General features: G+C 43.6%; 1 protein-coding gene across 3 annotated transcripts in view; it reads right to left on the bottom strand.

Moving 5' to 3' along the window:
• SLC22A2 (solute carrier family 22 member 2) overlaps positions 1–19,759 on the bottom strand; it is a 30,462-nt gene extending 10,703 nt beyond the window's left edge. For 2 of the 3 annotated variants that reach the window (XM_070602843.1, XM_070602844.1), the window contains exons 1-6: positions 16,292–18,955; positions 14,808–14,911; positions 9,002–9,156; positions 6,776–6,944; positions 2,102–2,216; positions 449–555 (exon numbers count right to left, since the gene is read on the bottom strand). In XM_070602843.1, the coding sequence (XP_070458944.1) occupies positions 449–555; positions 2,102–2,216; positions 6,776–6,944; positions 9,002–9,156; positions 14,808–14,911; positions 16,292–16,702 (1,061 nt within the window). In that variant the 5' untranslated portion in view covers positions 16,703–18,955. Of the gene's footprint in view, positions 1–448; positions 556–2,101; positions 2,217–6,775; positions 6,945–9,001; positions 9,157–14,807; positions 14,912–16,291 lie in introns of all 3 variants that reach the window. The other variant, XM_070602842.1, reaches the window with a different exon arrangement.
• Between the last annotated feature and the right edge of the window lie 225 nt (positions 19,760–19,984).

Genomic DNA, 19,984 nt, shown 5'->3' with positions numbered 1-19,984 from the left:
TAAAAAAGAAAAAGAAATGGCCCTTTCCTTGCCAGCCCTGTGTAATCAGAGAGATCTATACTCATTATCAATTAATCTACTCCAACAGTTTTCAATTTTAACCAAATATTAGAATCCCCTGGAGAAATGCTAAAATATTGGTTCCTGGGCCCTTCCCTTGACCAATTAAAGCAGTATCCTTGGGATCAGGGGTGGTCTACTCTTGGTATTTTATGACCTTCCAGGAGATTGTAAGGTGAAACCAAGGTTGAGAGTGTTGGGATCGATGCCTTGGGACCGTAAGGTGATGTCAACGTCTGCCTGAGAAAAACAGTATCAGGAAAACTTGCTATAAATGAGCCATGCTGCCGTCCACTGTCGATGCTAATACTGGGACTAGGCTAAGTGAATGTGGATGGCTGTGATGAAAAGAATTTGGAGGGATTTTAAAGGGAAAAATATTCCTTACCAGTTGTACATCAAGACCAAAGTGTGTTTCCTTATCTGAGGGGTTCTGACCAAATCAAGAAATGAAGGATTCAACTTCTCGCTGACTTCCTCGCCAGGTCTGAGGCTCTAAGAAGAGAAACAAGAGGAATGGCTTTGTATATTTAGTGATAGTGTCCCAGGGTCATACAGGAAGAGTAATAGGACCTTACGCTTACTTATAATGTGCCCAGGACTCTGCTAAGCCCTTCACACACATCAGCTTGGTTAATCTTTACAGATCTCTGAGAAGTTAGGGTCTATGTTGTTCACCCCATTTCACGGAAGAGGAAGCTGGGCTACAGAGAAATTAGATAACTCATGCATATATATAAATATATATATATATAAAGCAATACTATTGGTAAAACACAGTAGGTTAAAATCGAGGCCCAGCCCAGCGACTCTGAGGGCTCAGGGCATTGACACACCCTCTCTGACCTGGACCCATTTGTGACCCATGGTTCAGGAGGCTCTGCTCTGAGACCTTGGCGCTTGGACAGCTCAGCATCACCTGGAGTTTGTTAGAATGAAAGATCTTGGCCCCCAGCCCACAGAGAGTGAATCCGAATCTGCATTTTCACAAGGTCCCCCGGTGAGTCCTGTGCACAGATGTCAACGTTTGAGAAGCCCTGCTCTAGAAGAAAACAGTCGGTGATGGAGCTGAGATTCAATCTCCAGGGTTCTGACTCCTCCTTAGAGCAACACATGACGGTGTGTGAAAGATGCCCAAAAGGGGAAGCCACCTCCAGCAAGACCAGAAATGACCAGACTTATCATCATTATGTGAACTCTGAACTTGGGCGAGGCAACGGCTCACGCATGCTTTATTCCCTGCCCAATCCCCGTAAGGACCTTAAACCTAAGAATGGGTGCCGTACCAGTCATTAATGGAAAATAATGGAATTAATGGAATAACCACCCAGAAATCAGAGAGGAAAGGAAGAAAAAATGCCTCTGAGACCAAAATCCCTCATTTTATATGTCACGGAAATCTCAAATTCTTACAGGTTACCTATCTTAGATTCTCATTCAGAAATTATTTACGCTTATTTTGACATAACTTTATAATAAGCTTGATGTTTTCTTTTCCAGTCCCTGTCAGATGAAAAGGTTTCAGCTAAAGATGCTGAGGTCTACTCAAGGCAGAATCCTAAAAGCAGAGAGACAGACTCTTTAGTAATTTGTTCTATTCAAGAAGGCAGGGGATTGCTTAAAGCATTTTGGGACGTTTTCTATCCAAAATTTTTAAAATTCTAAGAAATTATTATGTGTTTGAACAACTGTTTTATTTACCTGGGCACCTTCCCTCTGGGGAAAACCTCCCTCCCCAAGGATGCAGAGGACACACAGGTAACCAAGACATCAGGTACTTAGGCAGGAATGGCCAGCATGGCCTTGTGCTGCCCAAGATAGAAGCTCCTCATTTAACTTCTAAATGATTCTTGGTTTCCTTTTAGTTTTATGTTTCTATCCGTTTAAAATATTTGACCAGGGAACCACAGAATATTAGCACAACAGAAATATCCTGCTGTATATGGCGGGCCCCTTGGGGCTCCCCATTGAGACAGTGCGTGGTTTGCCCGAGTCCTCTTCTTCACTGCTCCTTCATTTGATGCTTCAGCTGCTGGCTCACCTGAAGAGAGGCAGGCAGAGATTTTCTGTTTTTCTTTGCCATGTGCTTAATGACCCTCATGGCCTCAGCATTTTTGTTCTGGGAGATCAACCACCTCGGAGACTCAGGGATGCACCTGGAGGACAGTGTAAGTGTTATCAGTGCTGTTGAGTGGAGGGGAAAGTCTTACTCAACTCCTTTCCCCTCAGGGGTCATAATCAGATTTCTGTGAGGGGTCTTACACAGCGAGGCTCGGTTGGGTGTACAAAGGAATGAAAATTGTGCAGAGGTTGCACAGCACAGGAATCATCCACAAAATGAAAAGGCAACCTACTGAATGGGAGCGAATACTTGCAAATTATATATCTGATAACTGGTCAATATCCAAAATGGATAAAGAACTCATACAACTCAATAGCGAAAAACCAAACAATTCTATTTAGAAATGGGCAGAGGATCTGAATAGACATTTTTCCAAACAAGACACACAGATGGCCAAAAGGTACATGAAAAGATGCCCAACATCGCTACTCATCAGGGACTCACAAATCAAAACCACAGTGAGCTATCACCTCACACTGGTTAGAATGGCTATTACGGAAAAGACAAGAAATAACAAGTGTTGGCGAGGATGTGGAAAAGAGGGAACACGTGTGCACTGTTAGTGGGAATGCAAACTGGTGCAGCCACTATGGAAAATAGTATGAAGGGTCCTCAAAATATTAATAATAGAACTACCAAATGATCCAGCAATTCCACCTCTAAGTATTTATCCTAAGAAAACAAAAACACTAACTCGAAAATATATATGTACCCTGCGATGTTCATTGCAGCAGCGTTTACAATAGTCAAGACATGGAAGCAACCCAAGTGACCATCAATGGATGAACGGATAAAGAAATTTGGAATATTATTCAGTCATAAAAAGAATGAAATCTTGCCATTTGTGACAAATGGATGAACCTGATGAACATTATGCTAAGTGAAATAAGTCAGACAGAGAAAGACAAATACCACGTGATGTCACTTATATGTGGAATCTCAAAGACAAAACAAAACAAAACAAAACAAAACAAAACCAGCTCATAGATACAGAGAACAGATTGGTGGTTGCCAGAGGCAAGGGGTAGGGGGTGGGTGAAATGCATGAAAAGGGTCAAAAGGTACAAACTTCTAGTTATAAAACAAATAAGTCTCGAGGATGTAATGTACAGCATGGTGATTATAGTTAATAATACCGTATTACATATGTGAAAGTTGCTAGGGGAGTAGATCTTAAAAGTCCTCATTACAACAAGAAAACTTTCTGTAAAATTCTGCAGAGTGTATGTTTCTTTCCTCCTTCAAATGCTGGCTTCTATTCAGCCTTGTGCAGGGACCCTTTGGGCCCCCTCTTCAGAGAGCTTCCAGTGGAACCATGGGAAGTAGACTGCAAAGCAGGGGCCAGCTGAATATCCAGCTCTGTGCTACAGGGAGGAGAGGCGGTCAGCTGGGATGGGCTCCAGGCTTTGCAAAGCGGGTGAGAGCTGACAGATGGGGTAGAAGTGTGGAGGTGGGAGTATGCAGACCATCATGGGGAAGGCAATTCCGAGAGCTGATTCCCCAAAGGAATGAGATAAGAGTTTGAGGTCAGATGGTGGGAGAACTTAAAAGCCTGACCTTACAGATTGAGCTTGACCTAGCAGGACACACAGAGCCCCTGTACATCCTTGAGCAGCATGATGCTCAGGGGGAGGAGGTAGCAGGACGCTCTGGTGGTAGTTTCGGCTTTGAATCAGGAAGGTCCCAGTAGGGGTCATCACTCTAGGGGAGAAACGTTGCTCTGAGAGGCAGGTCTCTCAAAAGGAACTCAAGATGGATGTTTTTGCAGGAGTGTAATGGAGAGAGGAATCAGGGACAATTCTTTGGTTAAGACTCCATATCAGGAACAGAAGCATGGTGCAGGAACAGAAGTGGCAGTCAATCCACAGCTCACAGCATGGATCTTCTCTGCTGAATGCTGCAGGGCATTTTTTCTAGATCACACTTGGTGGTCATGTTCGGTTCTGGCTGCCCATGCGTCAAGAAGCAGTGCCAGTTGAGCCAACTATTGCCTGAGCTGAAGGGCCAAGAAGGTGAAGAACTTTGGAACCAGGTCAGAGAAGATAGGAACTAGAAATGGTAAGCTAGAGGTGAAAAGTCTGGATGAACTCTGAGAGGCATATCCAAACAGTCAAAGAACTGTCTGGTAGAATAGAAATTAATTTTTTTGTGTGTGTGAGGAAGAATAATATCTGTGCCAATCTTCCTCTACTTTATATGTGGGTCGCTGCCACAATGTGGCTGATGAGTGATATAGGTCTGTGCCTGGGATCTGAGCCTGCAAACCCAGGCCGCTGAAGCCAAACATGCCAAACTTAACCACTATGCCACTGGACTGGCCCCAAAGTAATTTTTTGAAGCTCTAAATTTAAAATTAGGAACACTAGGTAAATTTGATGGGAATATAAATTCTTGCTCAATGAAATTTCTCTTGAACACAAGCTTTGGGTCTACAGTAAAGTGGCTTGCTTGACAATGGAGTAAGCATCATTCATGATAGCATTCAAGAAAAGGCTGGATAATCATCCAGTGGGGAGGTTGTTATGGGATTCTGGCCATGGACAGGAAGCTGGGTCAAAGGAGCCCTCATGTTGCCTGACCTCAAAGAGCTGGCAGTCCACTGGGACAGACAGTCAAGTCATGCAGTGTCAAGTCAACAGTTGATCCCAACAAGCAATGAAATGTGAGGGTTACAGAGATATATGGGCAATGCTATCAAGCAGGGGACAGAGGCCCCATCTGGGCAGGCTGATGAGGATGGCTTCAGGGAAGGTGAGGCTTGCCCGGAGTCCCACCTTTGGTGACTTCCATACCACCTCTGCCCCTGTAACTCCTCCTTTGTCACCCATGGTGCCACCTCACTCTTCTTCAGTCCTGGCTCCTCTTCCCCAGCTGGGCTTTCCAAAATTGGTGTTTTCTCGTGTTCTGTCCCATCCTCTTCCTCTCCTGGCCCTAGTCATTTTCTCTGAGTGATCTCATCTATCCCCATAGCTACAACAAAGATGGCAAACTTTTCTTGAATTCCTGATCCTTAAGTTTAATGGCCCCTGGACATCTGCATGTTGATGTCCTTCCAGCTCCTCAAATTCCTCACGCCTAAAGCTCACCTCGTCATCTTTCCTTCCAAACCCGCTCTCCTTCTGTGTTCCTTCTCTCTGTGAGTGACACCCCCACCAACAGGCAGACGCACAAGTCTACGCTCTGAGTGTCATCTACCAGGTAGCTTCTCTCTCTAAACTTCCACCTTCAATCACCAAGCTCTGTCATCGCCACCTTATTAAAATGGTTTATAACTTTTTCCTCTTCACAACCACAACTTCTATCTTAATTCAGGCCCTTGTCTTCTCTTGCAAGGACAATGGCAATAGTCTCTTACCTTATCTCCTTGCCTCCATTCTTCTCCAAAGCAACTGTTTTCTACTCTGCGTCTTGAGTGGACTTTTGAAAGTGTAGTCCCATCATGGAGCGTGTAGAATCGTAAGTCAATTAGATTTGATTCTATTGAGTGAAAGTGGCAAGAAGACGTGCTTCAGAGGTGGTCAGAACTTGGACAACGGGTGGGCCTTTGCTGCCATGCTAAAGCGTTAGGTCTTTATTCCAACGGGAAAAAAGCTATTGGAAGACTTTAAGCGAGAAAGTAACACATTGGAACCAGATTTTTGAAAAGTAGTGTGGAGCGTGGATGAGAGGATGGTAAAGCAAACGTCAGAGACCAGTTACGAGTCTATTGCAGCCGGCCAGGCAAGACATCACGAATTCCTAATGGACGAGGAGAAAAAGCAGTGGATTCAGAGACAGAAAGGACGTAGAATGGATATAGGGAGGGAGCTAAGGTCCCTCTCAGAATTTTACTGGCTTTTGGAGGAGAAACAGGCTTCCTGGGACAGTGGCGATGTTTAATTCTTAGACAGGACAACTGTAGGAAGAACAGGAGGAGATGTCCAGGAACTAAATAAGTGGGTTTGTTGCATGGGAGAGAGATTTTCTTGATAATCCAGCATCCTCCTTGCTTTATTTCAGGTTACCTTGCATTGGGGTTTCTGTTAGTTTCTGCTGTGTCTACTATTTTCCAAGTTCCCCTTGAGCAGGGGTGACAAATACATTTCACTTGCCCAGGTAACTCTGATTGATTGGTATGGTCTGCCTGGGATGCCATGTTGTCCTTATCTGGATGAAAACTGCTAGGATTGATTAGGGATGCCTGCTTTGGGCATCGATATGGAGAAGTGGTGACACACAAAAGCCATGCTCCACCTCCCGCATCTTAAAGTTTCCTCTGAGGGACAGAAGAAGAACAGTCATGTTGTCAATCTCTTCAAAGCTACCATAGCCACTAGAAGCTAATTTGAACATCACACAAATAATGCGAAAATGTAAGATTCAAGTAATAAGATTCTTACACCCAAAGGGAAAGGAAGTTTGATTTTCAGAGAGGGAGACAGATTGAAGCTCGTATATTTTATTCCTGAAACGTGGACCTGGGCTTCCTGTGAAACAGGCCTGGAGAGTGAAGGAAAACTTACAATTCGGAAGGATGGTGTGTGCTAGCGAAGGCAGCCTTTTATCGAAATAAAATATTGCAATTTATCTCCTTTTTGTTCCAAATGGACTTACCAATAGTAGAACAAGAAGCAGAAGTTGGGCAGAGTAACCGTCAACTGCAGCCACCTCCAGTGAGGAAGCAAGTATGCCACCCCAGCAAGGATCAGGAGCCCAAAGGTAAAGGCGACTTGGTAAAAAATCCCCACTGTTCTCCGATATTGCAGCCCGACAAATTCTGTAACTGCAGAGAGAACCCAAATGGTCAACAGCAGTGCATTGGTTGTCCAATTACGGCAAAACTAGAATGCTAACCTCAAAAAAGTAGTCCAAATTCTAGAACTTTCTATGAAGCTCTCCGAAAATTTTAAAACATTCGTTGGGACCTATTTGGTTATAATTATTGCTCTTGTGTTAATTAATAAGTCTTATAATCCCACATTAGATGTGGTGAAACGTGCCAATATGAGCAAAATGTTTGATTTAGAGAATAATTTCAAGGACAAATGCAATTATATTTCAGATCCATGCAAAATTTTGATCTAGAGTAATAAGGCAGTGGTGATTTAAGACCTGAAAAACTGAACCAAACACTGAATTTAGATTGTAGATGATTTTTATGTAAATGAATACCTCAATACAACTTGTCCTCTTCCATGAGTTAAGCATTTTCTTGGTAATCCTGTTAATGTGTGTAAAACGGTTTGAAAACCCAGCAACGGGTTTCCTAGCTGACTGTAGCTTGCAGGAACCGATTTTTACATTTTCAGGAATTTTGCAAGCTGCTTGTTAAACCCATTGGTATCCTAAAATCAGTCATGGTGGGGGGATTTACAACTTAGAAACTGGAAAACACTATAAATCATGGCTTTTTATTTTCCCAGAGCCAGTTTATTGGCATACCAGCACACACGGCAGAATAACCAGCTTTATCCCATCTCATGAATACATCATGACAGATGTATGAAGTCTGTGGTACATGGGCTTAGGGAATAGTCATTTTTATATTGCAAACATACTAGAATTGAAATTCCAGATATTCCATGAGCCACAGAGTTTTTGCTTTAAATGTTTGGTAATCATGTTAAAGACTTCAACTATTTATAAACCAAACAGAAATGTGCCCTAAAAATATTTCTGTAAATTACTGCAAATTATCCCAATGTATTTTAAAACAGAGCTAAACAAAAATTACGTAAGTGCTCATTAAATAGAAATTTCTGTCTTTGGAAGTGGTTGGGGTCATGGACGAGGTTTATAGGGGGTAGGCTAGAAAGAAGTAGGGTTGCAAGGTGTACATCAAGGCCATTCAGAGGGACTAGAGAAGAAATTAATGGGAGGAGGCTGAAATTTAAATTTATACAATTAAATTCCACATATTTCTTCATATTATGTGTTCTAGAAACCAAATTACTGATGGAATAACCACATACATTAATTCCTTTTGAGCAAATATAGATTAGGTACCTACCATGACAGGCACCTAATAGTATTAAGCACCACCTCCTCTTTGTTTCAGAATTCCCCAAATTAACTTTATCAGGTAAAATTTTAAGCACACATATTCCAGTTCTCTAATGTGTAATGAGAGCTTTATTATTCTTCTTTTAATTTCAGTGTCCATTTCCCTTTGTATGGATGCTATTTGAACATAGCCAAAGGGAAAGTTTTGATGGAGTTAATTCCCATAATCTAATTATGGTGGTAATTTTTCTTGATATTGCTTTAAAGATGCTGTGCTGTTAGAATTCAAATATTCTCCTATACTCCACGGAGGTTAAGCGTAACTGGCTACTAATGAGTAGGATGTAAATGGCATTGCTGGTCCTACAAATGGCTTGCCGAGGATCTTGGATTGACCACAAGACTTGTATTCTCAGTTTCCTTGTCTATAAATTGACGATAAGTGTGGTTTACTACAATGGATTTATGCAAAGTAATAAAGTCTCATAAATCTAATATATCTCTCATCATTGAATTTTCTTTATGTATCAGCCTGATAGGCTAGATTCTCTCTCTGTGTAACACCCCAGGGTAGAGAAAACAAAAAATTCCTAAAGAGTTATGTAAGAATCTGGATGGCATGATGTTTTGCCTCATTTCTGCCTTCATTGTTTTCTTTATAGGAGGAATGCAGAATGCGCTGATTGAAAAGATTTTAGAAATTGTTTTGATACATAAAAAGAAATCTCTCAACATTGCCTTGAAGCTGAGTCTGTTTCTGCACAGCTCCCCCCATCTGACTGTATTTTGGCAGCAATGTCCCTTTGTTCTCACAGCTGCGTTCACAAGCATTCTTACTCAGGATGTAGCTTATTAACCAGCCTGCCTTGCTGACCAGTCCTTGGATCAAGCGAAAAATTAACGTCAGTGTGTAGGTTGGGGAGATGGCCATGAGAACTCCGGATGCAGCATTTATGAGGATTGTAATCAAGAGGCAGAGCTTACGGCCAAACCTGCAAGGAGAAAACCAGAGAGAGGGAAGAGAATTAGATCAGATTCAGGAAGGTTGCAGAAAATTCATAGAAGTCATGGAAAGCTAAACTAAAGTGGAAGTTAACCCTGAATTACGGAAATTCAGGAGGCACAGATTGATAGCCACCAAGAGGATCCCTGACTCCAGGTCAGTTCCATTCAGGACTTTTCCTCAGTGCACCATGTATAAATTTTAAGCACAATGAGCCCCACTCACCCCAGGGCTACAGTACCTTCTCAGTCCCACCCTGTGGAGGGTATCCATGAATAGGGTGATTCTTCCAGGCCACCCAGTGCTGAATGCCCTAAGGGCCTGTCTAGATCTTCCATCATCGTGTGAGCTGGCGCCTTTGCACTGACAGCCTCAACCAACTGACCACCCAAGAGTTTTTGCTTTAGAAAAAACAAAATTCAGTGTTGAATGTAGTCCCCCATCCATTTCCAACACCGCTTTTGGATTTTGTGCGATTTGCGTATCTTCATGGAATTCGTCTTCTGTGTCGTGCGGTCATCACTTCGCACATTGCCATCTCATATAGGGCCTTTGTTAAGGAGTACCCTAGCCAGATAGCTTCCACGCATTTTATTTAAGGGACTTGGGTTTCATCAGTTTAGGGACCTGGAGAGTGTCTCAGTACGTGGGGTAGGGGGAAAGTTGCAAACCTGGCTTTGACCTTGGCCTTACTGCTTGCTATGAGGTTGGGTGTGTTATTCAACCTTTCTCAATTTCTTCATCTGGAAAAGACCTCTCTGACCCAGTTGACAAGAGGATTAAGTGAGATATTCATGTAAAGAGCTTGGCACATAGCCCTCCTCTCCCCCTCCTTCCCTGCCTTCCTTCTATTTGCAAAGCTGGCTCTCTGAAAGCTGACTTGGGGCTCAATATTTTTATTTTCACATTTTCATCATATTCCTCCGGTTTGAAGATACCCTAACCGGTTGTTAGTGGATATTTAAAAAATTCTTCATAGATAGCAATGTTTATTTAATTTTTGCTTATCCACTTAAAACTGAGTAGTCTCTAGTGTTTTATGGCACAAGCATGGCACATTCAATGGTGGCCAGACATTTTTTAATTGCTGCCCTTCCTATTAGGCAACTATGTTCCAGGGACTATTTCAATATTAACCGGCCATTTGAAAATAATCCACAACATCGTTAATAATTATTTGGGAATATTAATGCTTTAAATCTGAAATTAAAGATCAATCAGTCTCATTAGTAATTAATGTAAACCACTAAACTTCTTAAAACCCTGTTTTGGGGTTGGCCCTGTGGCTGAGTAGTTAAGTTCGCGCGCTCCACTTCGGCGGCCCAGGGTTTCGCTGGTTCGGATCCTGGGCGTGGACATGGCACTGCTCGTTAGGCCATGATGGGGCAGCGTCCCATGTGCCACAACTAGAAGAACCCACAACTAAAATATACAACTATATACTGGGAGGATTTGGGGAGAAAAAGCAGGAAAAAAAAAAAAGATTGGCAACAGTTGTTCACTCAGGTGTCAATCTTTTAAACAAATAAAATAAATAAATAAATAAAATTATTAACAAAAAAAACCCTGTTTTGACCACGTCATTTCTTGATTCTCAGTCAATGGTTCCCCATTGTAACCATATACCCCTTGGCCTTTTATTCAAAGCTTTCTCAACTCACATCTCGACATGATGTTTTAGCTTTCTTCCCACATTCTCCTACCCAAACCCTTCCTTTACCCTCAACGAGTCTATAAACCTGTGCTCAAGTGCTGATTGTCCAGCTTCCAAAGCTGCCGTGGGCCTACCATAAACACCCCAGTCGCGCTCCTGTAGGGGGACAAAATCCCGGGGCTGATGAGGGGGAGTATTCACCACGTGAAACTCAGAGCGTGAAAAACCTTCAGAAAATCAAATCTGCAATGCAGAAAAACTTCACTGGGGGATAGGTCGCAAATAAGGAGACAATACTATTTAAAAAATAAGGCAGGGCTAGAAGAAATTTTGGAAATATGGGATAGTGGTTGGCGATGATTTCCTCCCACCCCCAAAGAACCACTGAAATGGTTAAATGAAAATGAAGAGATAAAGTAGCAGAGGGGTGTGGACCCCAGGGCTGCTGGCTTTCTGAATCCTTTAGCTACTTGTTACTCAGCACGTGGCCCGGGGCTGCCAGCACCACCTGGGAGGGGCAGACCTGCTGACTCTCAGGCCCACTCCAGACCCACTGGATTAGAATTGGAATTCTAGCAAGATCCCCAGGTGGTTTATATGCACGTTGACATTTGGGAGACACTGCTCTCTTGTCCTTGAGCCTCAGCATGCTCATCTGCAAATGGAGATAATGAAATCTCCTTTTAAAGGCTGTTATGATCCTAAATGGAATATAACACACGAGGGTGTTCAATACAGTGACAGGCACAGGGCAGGGAGTGGAGCCCTTGTTGTGAAATATTGCACTTGGTTGGGTAAGTTTGACTGTGACCCACTGGGACTTTGACTCTGCTCTGACCTAGTTCCATCCTGAAATATAGACAGTGGGATGCTGGCCCTCGAGAGTGACCGTCAGGCTTTTAGAAAATTTTCGAGCTAATTGTTAAACACAGCCATTATTAAAAATTAAATGATACACTTACGATTCAGTAAAGTGCATTAAAAACAAGCGTAATAAATAGGTAAAACATAGCTTCCTAATTGCCTTACAGTGTTTGACCACTTTCTATGCTCATGAGGTTATTTATGTCTATCTGTTGTATCTGTATAGTAGAAATACCATACAATGGTGCGTATTTCTAGTCAACTCTGTGTTCAGTGACCTTGCTGTGGTTGCTTGAAATGGACCACCTTGGAAGTATCTACACCGCTAAAATCAGCAAATGCTACAAATCAGGGCTCTTTTCCTAAGAAGGCCAGTTGTTAAATAATTAAGCCTGCCACTAAATACAGCACTTATCATCACTGATTACTAGACTAAAAAGCCTGGAATTGACGAGAGAGGACTTTTTTGCGTCACGTAATACTCAAAATAATTCTTTAGGAGATTTGGATGATGAAATAAATTCGATATAAAAAGTTTATTTTCAAGTTCTCTAATATATGTTTTTCTCCTTCTCCATGGCTTCTCCTACCTCCCTTCTTCTCTTCCTTCTTTCCTCCCTCCCTCCCTTGCTTCCCTCCTTCCATTTGTAAAGCTGATCTTCAGAAAGTTGACTTGGTGTAAGACTCAGTATTATTATTTTTGTGTGTGTGAGGAAGATTGGCCTTGAGCTAACATCTGTTGCCAAGCTTCCTCTTTTTGCTTGAAGAAGATCCTCACTGAGCTAACATCTGTGCCAATATTCCTCTATTTTGTAAGTGGGATGCTGCCACATACAAAAGGATTAGGAAGCTAAAGGATTAGGAAGCATGGCTGGATGAGCAGTGTGTAGGTCTGTGCCCCAGATCCAAACCCCGGGCCACTGAAGTGGAGTGTGCAAACTTGACCACTGTGCCACTGGACTGGCCCTCAGTATTCTTATTTACAATCCTTTCATAATGTCCCCCTGGATTTCTTGTAAAAGATACTCTCATCAGCCCTTAGGTCATATTTTTTAAATTTTTCAAGAAGACAATCTCTTTTATTTAATGTTGGTTTAACCTGTAGCATAAGATGGGTTTCCGTGAGACTCTTGTCCCATTGCATAAAATCTGAAAATTGTTCAGAAACAGGCATTAAGTATGGAAAAGATAAGTTGCCTTTTTTTTTTCACTCTGTGGTGGTTATCTTATTGCACACTCTTATGTGCACACACAAATAGAACAGAAGAAGGGGCAACAATGAATAAATCTTCAGACAGTTTAAGAACAAGAAACAGAGGTACGTACATAGATTTTTGGTGGAGAATAATAAGTAACGAACTTTACACTGGCGATGTCAACAATAGGAACAAAATAACGAGGTCATCTAAGAAGGTGGATAATTGACTGGGGATGGTAAGTCAGGAATGCACAGTCAGGAGGGCATTATAATCTGTGGGATTATAACAACGAGTGGAATGAGAATAATTAACTTGTTTATTTAACCAGCTGTGAGGCTCGGTCACCTATTTACTCACTTCCATCCTGGCGAGTTGAGTGTTAGTGTCTGCACCTTATGGTGAAGGAGGGAGTGAGACGAAGCGAGGAGCCAGTGGGGCCAGGCAGCCACACACTGGACTCTGGATCTCGCTTGTCAGTGTGTCTCTCCCGGCAACGTAAGGGGGCATCTCCAAACCACTGTCCCTAGTTCTTTGGCAATAAAAATAAAAGCCTATGACCTTCCTCTTCACCTCACAAGCCTCCCACACAAAGTGGGCCCCGGGCTGTGAAAATGCAGATGCCCCTGGGAGGAGTGATAGACTAAGACACCGTTATTAATCTTGAACACATTCGAAGGTTTTAATCCAGCCTGATAACACAATATAATCAGAAAAATATTCCATTCACATTTAATATTATACTCACAGGTTTGGGTTTATCTATATCATAGATACAGTTGGGGAGGGCAAAAAGCATAAAGTGTGTTTATTTTACCATTTATTTCAGAATAAATATATATTTTGTAATGAATTATAAATATGTGAAATAAATTAGATGATATATATATGTAGGATATAGTTATATATCACTATCTCACTAGGTGACTGATGATTTAGAGAGAATGACGCCGTCCAAAATGTTGAGCACAGTGGCTGGCATGTGGAAAATACTCAATAAACAATTGGTATTATGAGTATTAAAAAATGAACCCTGATGGCCAAGTTCTCTAAAGTGCTTATCAAGTATAAAGTAAATTTTTCTCTTCCTTTCCCTTTTGAGGACTCCTAAAAATGTCTAATTGGTCATCAACAGAGTAAAGATGCATGCTATAAGGAACTTTCAGCACAAGTTGATGTGCTGATGTGATTAATTACAAAATGATGGATAAATAAAAGACATCAGGATAGCTGGATTAGTACGAGCCATGGAAGACATAGACCCATCTGAGAGGACCATTCGCTGTACGTTCCATGTGGAAGGGTTTTTCCTGATCTCTCTCCAGGGACACTGACATTATGCAAGTGGATTTTTACCTCTCTCAGTGTAGACTGACCCTGTTTCCCTTCCATCAAATTATAATCTAGGTTCCATACATATAATTATATCTGGCCCCAGGGCCCTGATTCTGGAATTCTGCAGTCCCCTGGGCTGCGAGGTAAGGAGGACAGCGAGGAGAATCTAGGCTGGCGCTGGGTATAGAAGAGGCAGGCAGAGGACAGGACGGAGCTCAGAGACCGTGAAGGCTCATGACCACGTGGATGGTGATGAGGCCAAAGAACACATTGGGAATTACCAAAGGGATCAAATTGTCTGTTACTGTCCCTTCTCACCCTAAGCTTCTGCATAGCCCGCAAGTAAAAACTTCTGTCTAATGCTGAAACATCCCTCTACGACCCCAGAAACTTGGAGAACAAAGATATCAATCATGATTACTGAAGCAGCAACAGATCTCTACGATTGTCAAGACAACCCTAAGAAATTGGCCCAGGAAATTGTGGTCTTCATGTTTCAGGAAATGATGGTATTCAAGCAGGGGCAGGTGACGCCAAGTGCGTCTGACCGTTCGGGGCTGTTTAAATTCCACACCTCTCAGCCGCACCTACCTGTCCGCTATGTAGCCAATACCCATAGAACCGATGAAAAATCCCACATTCACAGCCGACTGAAACAGGTCCAGCATCCAGGAGTTGGCACACACTAGGTTAAACTGCCAAGGGGCCAAATCACCAGGGGAAGGAAATAAAATCCTGTTAGACATAACTCAGCCCAGGGAACCCATTAAATATTCCTTATATTGAACTGATATGGCTGGATGGCAATAAACCAACTTTCCTGCTGGTATTAATTTTCTTTACACAACAAAAACATTTGTCCCGCAGTCTCTTTAGTGTTCCATCTGGCAGTATGTCACTAGGCCAAACTCAGAAGAAATGGGTCATTACTCCATTTATGCCCCAAATCATTTTTTCTTACTAATTTTAGTACGCAGAGGCAAATAGGTGTGCAAACGGGATACAAATGCTGCTCGGAGCAGGCTGGGCTGTTCATCGTCTCTTTGCTGTCTCTTTAATAGCAGCGGTGTCTTGCTAAATAGGCTGTTTCATTTGCTCCATTTGGAACAAGAGGCAGGGTTGAAGGAGCAACAGGTGCTGGCCCGGAAGTCAGGAGATCCGGTTTCCAGGCTAACAGCTAATTCTCACTCTATGGCTTTTGGCAAAATTTTTCTCAGCTCTGGGCCTCAGTTTCCTCACCTCTGTAGGAAGGGATGAGATTAGCCATGCCGTAAAGCCTCTTAAAGTTGTCTGGTGTTAAATCTATGACCTTCTTTTACATAGCTATGTAACACTTAATTCTCTACAAAGGTTTCCTCCCTCTAAATGTCTGTTCATAGAGAATATCTTCACCCTATCTAAGCAGTCCTCCTACATTAAGCTAGGCAGCTGGTTTTCTCTAGATCTTCAGAATAATTTCATCCCTCCATTTTGCTTTGCCTCCAATAAAAGCAAATCTCCATTTTTTTTCTATTTATGGAAATGAGGCTTCACAATTAGATGTTAATATTGACTCTAGTTTTTAATAAAATAATAGTACCATTGCATGAGCTCCAACCCCAGAGGGTTTTATATGGAGACTTTGAGCAAATTAAAGAGAAAAAAGCCATTAAGAAGAAAGTTCATTATATTACAGTAAGGCACCGTTTGGGTGAATTCCATGAAATTTCAGGCGCCCGGCTGTATGGTGGAAGGATGGAGGGGGCATAGGGTTTCCATAAAAAAAAGGAAGTTTGACAATTGTCTTTCTCTGCCTTCTCTGCAGGAATTCTGATGTGCTTTTGCTTGTTTCTTACTGCTGAGACTTGCGTATATGAGAACCATTGTTGTCAGAATTTGATAACATTTTAACTAATCCACTCATACTCCAGGAAAATAAGAGGCTGCATGTTTTTGTTGGAAAGTAGGATTTTATAAGATACTGTGAGTCTAAAGAGTGTGCCAGGCACAGTATAAGAACCAGGCTCTACTGGCTTCTTCCTTAAGAAAAGCTGCCCTATTTGCTTTTTGGATCTCTATGTCTCACGCTCACTTACCTCTGTTACGATGGAGGAGCCCAGCGTGTCGTACACCCAGCCATGCCGACAGGGGCCCAGCGGCAGGTGGCTCCTGTTGGCGGCCAGGCCGGCCAGCGGGTCCTCGCAGCTGAGGGCGCTCTGGTTCCAGTCCACCTCGTAGCGGCGGCACTGGCCGGGGAAGGGCTCACCCACCGGCCCCGGGCCCGGCACCGTGTAGTTCAGCTCCTCTGCCAAGCTCCAGCCGCATCGCCGGCTCAGCTCGGCCACCCCGGGGCTCAGGCAGCGGTGGTCCGGGGTGAAGCCCAGGAAGACAATGCCCACATAGATGGGGGTGAAAGCCACAGAGATCAGAGCTAAGAGGAAAAATGTTTGTTTCTGGAAAAAGTTAAACTCCCCTATGTGCTCTAGAATGTCATCCACAGTTGGCATTGTGACCGGAGGCAGAAGTCCTGATGCTCTTCTTTGCTCTGCTACAAATGGGGCTGAGAGAGGCTGTGGCCAGCTCAGCGCAACTCTTGACCAAAAGTCAAAGGGTGAGAGTGAGTTTACCTTAGAAAGCAACCAGCCTTGGGTCCAGACCTTTCCTTGGTCAGGCTGACTTCCAGCCGTGCCCTCCTCCAGCGGCGTGCGTCCTGCTGCTCTCCTGAAATGCCCTGAGCAAGCAACAGGGCGGGATGCTGTGTTTATTGTAACATCGCTCTCTCCGAGTCCGTCGCCGCCTCACACCAGCACCTCAAACAATCCTTCCTCTGTACCCCACTGGCGAGAAATCCGAGAGCTTTCGCATATCGCAGACCGGTTAATCTTTCTCTAGGAAACCGAGTATCCAGGAAATTAATATATTCCTATCTCACCCATAGAGTCAACCTCTCTTCTCTGAACTCTACAGAGAATGCACACGCACTTGGCTTCGCTTGCCGGGTAGAATGTGAATCATGATCTTGGGTCAGAGCTCCCATGTGGGTTCAAGGTGGTTTGCACATCGCTATCTCTGGGCTCGTGTTACCAACCACAGTGAGTACACCTAGGGGGCACGCTGTGGCTGCTCATTCTGATTTTTTTCTGGATTTTAGGATTCTGCTTTTTAAAGAATGCCAATCTGGCATTCTTGCCCGTCAACCCTGAAGTGTCCTTCCTTTGACCCACTTGTAAGGAAAGAATAGAATGCTCGACACACACATCAGTCAAGTGGGGAACAGGCAGGAGTGTTTCCATTCTGCTGTCTTTTCGTCCTAGATATTTCTGCCTTTGATCGAGGCGCCTCTCTGGGATGGTGCTGGGTGTATCCAATCACAAGAGAAACAGGCAAACCATCTTTCCTGGTGGCCAAAAGGATCCTGACTGTGGTGGGAAGCTGCCATGTAGGGAAGGTAGCCTGTTGATATCTCTGCATAAAAAACTACCAAACATTTAATCCAGTTTTCTTTCCTATTTTTTTTTTCTGTTCAGTAGTCAGCGGGGATAATAGCATGGGTCTAAGAGTAGTGAGCCCTCCTTCCTGCTTCAGCTGCAAGCTTCTGTTTTCATTAAAAAGCAAGAATTGGGACTGGCCCCCTTGGCTGAGTGGTTAGGTTCGTGCGCTCTACTTCGGTGGCACGGGTTCCCGGCTTCTGTTTCTTGGCTCTGACCTACACACTGCTCATCAAGCCATGCTGTGGCAGCATCACACAGAGAAGAACTGGAAGGACTTACAATTAGGATGTACAACTACCTACTGGGGCTTTGGGGAGAAAAAAAGAGAAAGAGGGAGATTGGCAATAGATGTTATCTCAGGGCCAATCTCCCTTAACAAAAAGCGTAATTAAAAAAAAAAAACCCCACAAGAATTAGGGCACCTTTTGGGACCCCGTCAACCTGTTCTGAGCCTTTGCCTGGCTCACGTGGGTGCTCTGCTCGCTGACATCAGAAGGGGAGGACCTCTGCCATGCCAGCCCCAGTTTGCCATCCACTAAGAGAATGGGTTCTGACTCTATAGGATCAATAGTTTGGGGGAGTATTTGTGGCATAAAACTTGTAGTTACAAAGCTCATCCATGCAATTGTACCCATTGACTATTTAAATTTCTGGTTGTACTGGGACTAGCCAAGGCCAAGGTGGTAGGCCACGGTGAATAGGGTCTCAGCTTATAACGTTCTGAACCATCACAGACTGAAATGCCAGATTCCCGGGAAGCTGTCACTCATTCTTAGCCATCTTGGATAACAGGAAGGATTTGTGGAGAGACAAGGCAGTGGCTGGGTGTGGCCATGAACCTGGAGATGCGTTCTCATTCTCTGCTCAAATGCTCTCCAGATGCAGAGATATTTTTCAAATAAAAAGGAAAAATCATTAATAAAATAAAAGGCAGATAAATAATGCCAACTAGCAAAAAGATAAGGCAATGTCAAGCAAGAAAAATATCCCTTTAACTTCCACTTCCGGAAAAATGGAGTCAATGTACTTTTTCTTAGTCTTCCCACTGAGTACAGCTCAACACCCCGGACACTGTGCATAAAACAGTAGTACGAAGACTGAGCAGTGGAAAGTAGGCAGACTGGCTAGGGTCCGCTGGGTCTAAAGAGTGATGACTCTTCTTTCTGCCTCACATAACCCAGACTGGATGCTGGAGAAGCTGGCAAGCCAGAAATATGAATGGGCACAGACATCAAAATCCCCAGGGCCAGCCACAGTGGCCTGGTGGTTAAATTCAGTGCACTAGGCTTCAACGGCTTGGGTTTGGTTCCTGGGCATGGACCGACACCATTTGTCTGTTAGTGGCCATGCTGTGGTGACAGCTCACATATAAAAAGAGGAAGATTGCCAATGGACGTTAGCTTAGGGCAAATCTTCCTCAGCAACAACAACAAAAAGCCCCAACAAAAACCTGCTCTCTCTAGATCCCCCAGAATAAGTTGGAGCTTTTCAACAACCACTGTGGATACCCTATTCCTCTTTCCTTTGAAGTTTTTTGGTCTGTCTTTTGTTTGCCCTAAATCATCATCGTCTCTTACAATAATCTTCAAAGAATGCCAGAACTCCGCAAGACCTAACACTGCTTTAAAAGTTGCTGTCTGCAATTCTGCAGTGTGATTTAGCCAACTGAACAAGTGTGCTGAGCACCATGGACATTATCCCCCAGTTGGGAACAATCCTCAGGGACCAACTGTCAGCTGGTCCAAACTCGGTCAATGCGCGGATCCCTTGACAAGATCCTCCACACACAGCCACTCATCCTGGGAGGCTGCCAGCTTCAGTGTCTGACATTTCTAACTGATAGAAAAATTCCATCTTCTGTAACACCAGTGCCTGTCCATGTGCTGTCTCCACTTGCTGGACCTCGTTCTCCCCTGTGGAACTACCAGTACCAAGACTCCTTCCTCTTTGATGTGACACCCATCACATGACAGAGCTTTGTAGTGTTGCCATGGCTGACTTGGGGAGACTGAGGTGATCATTGGTTTCTCCTAGGAGTCAAACGCGATCCTTTGTGGCTTTGGTCTTAGCACCATGACCTCCACCTCCAGCCTTTTTTCAGACTCCAATGCTAACGGCAGAAACAAGAGAAGGACCAGTGAGTGCCAGAGAGCATGATGGGGAGGAGGGAGGAAAGAAGGATGCTCACGTCTGCTGAGCGTGTGCTCTGTTCCAGGCTGCGTCTGCGTGACTTCTCTCCTGTAATCTGTAGAAATCCCTGTGTGGTGGATGTGAGCACTCCCATTTTATAGATGAGGA

The sequence above is a fragment of the Equus przewalskii genome, chromosome 32 (assembly GCF_037783145.1).
Source record: "Equus przewalskii isolate Varuska chromosome 32, EquPr2, whole genome shotgun sequence".
Classification (NCBI taxonomy): Eukaryota; Metazoa; Chordata; class Mammalia; order Perissodactyla; family Equidae; genus Equus; species Equus przewalskii.
Note: the sequence above shows the minus strand (reverse complement) of the source record. Positions and strands in the feature narration are given on the sequence as shown.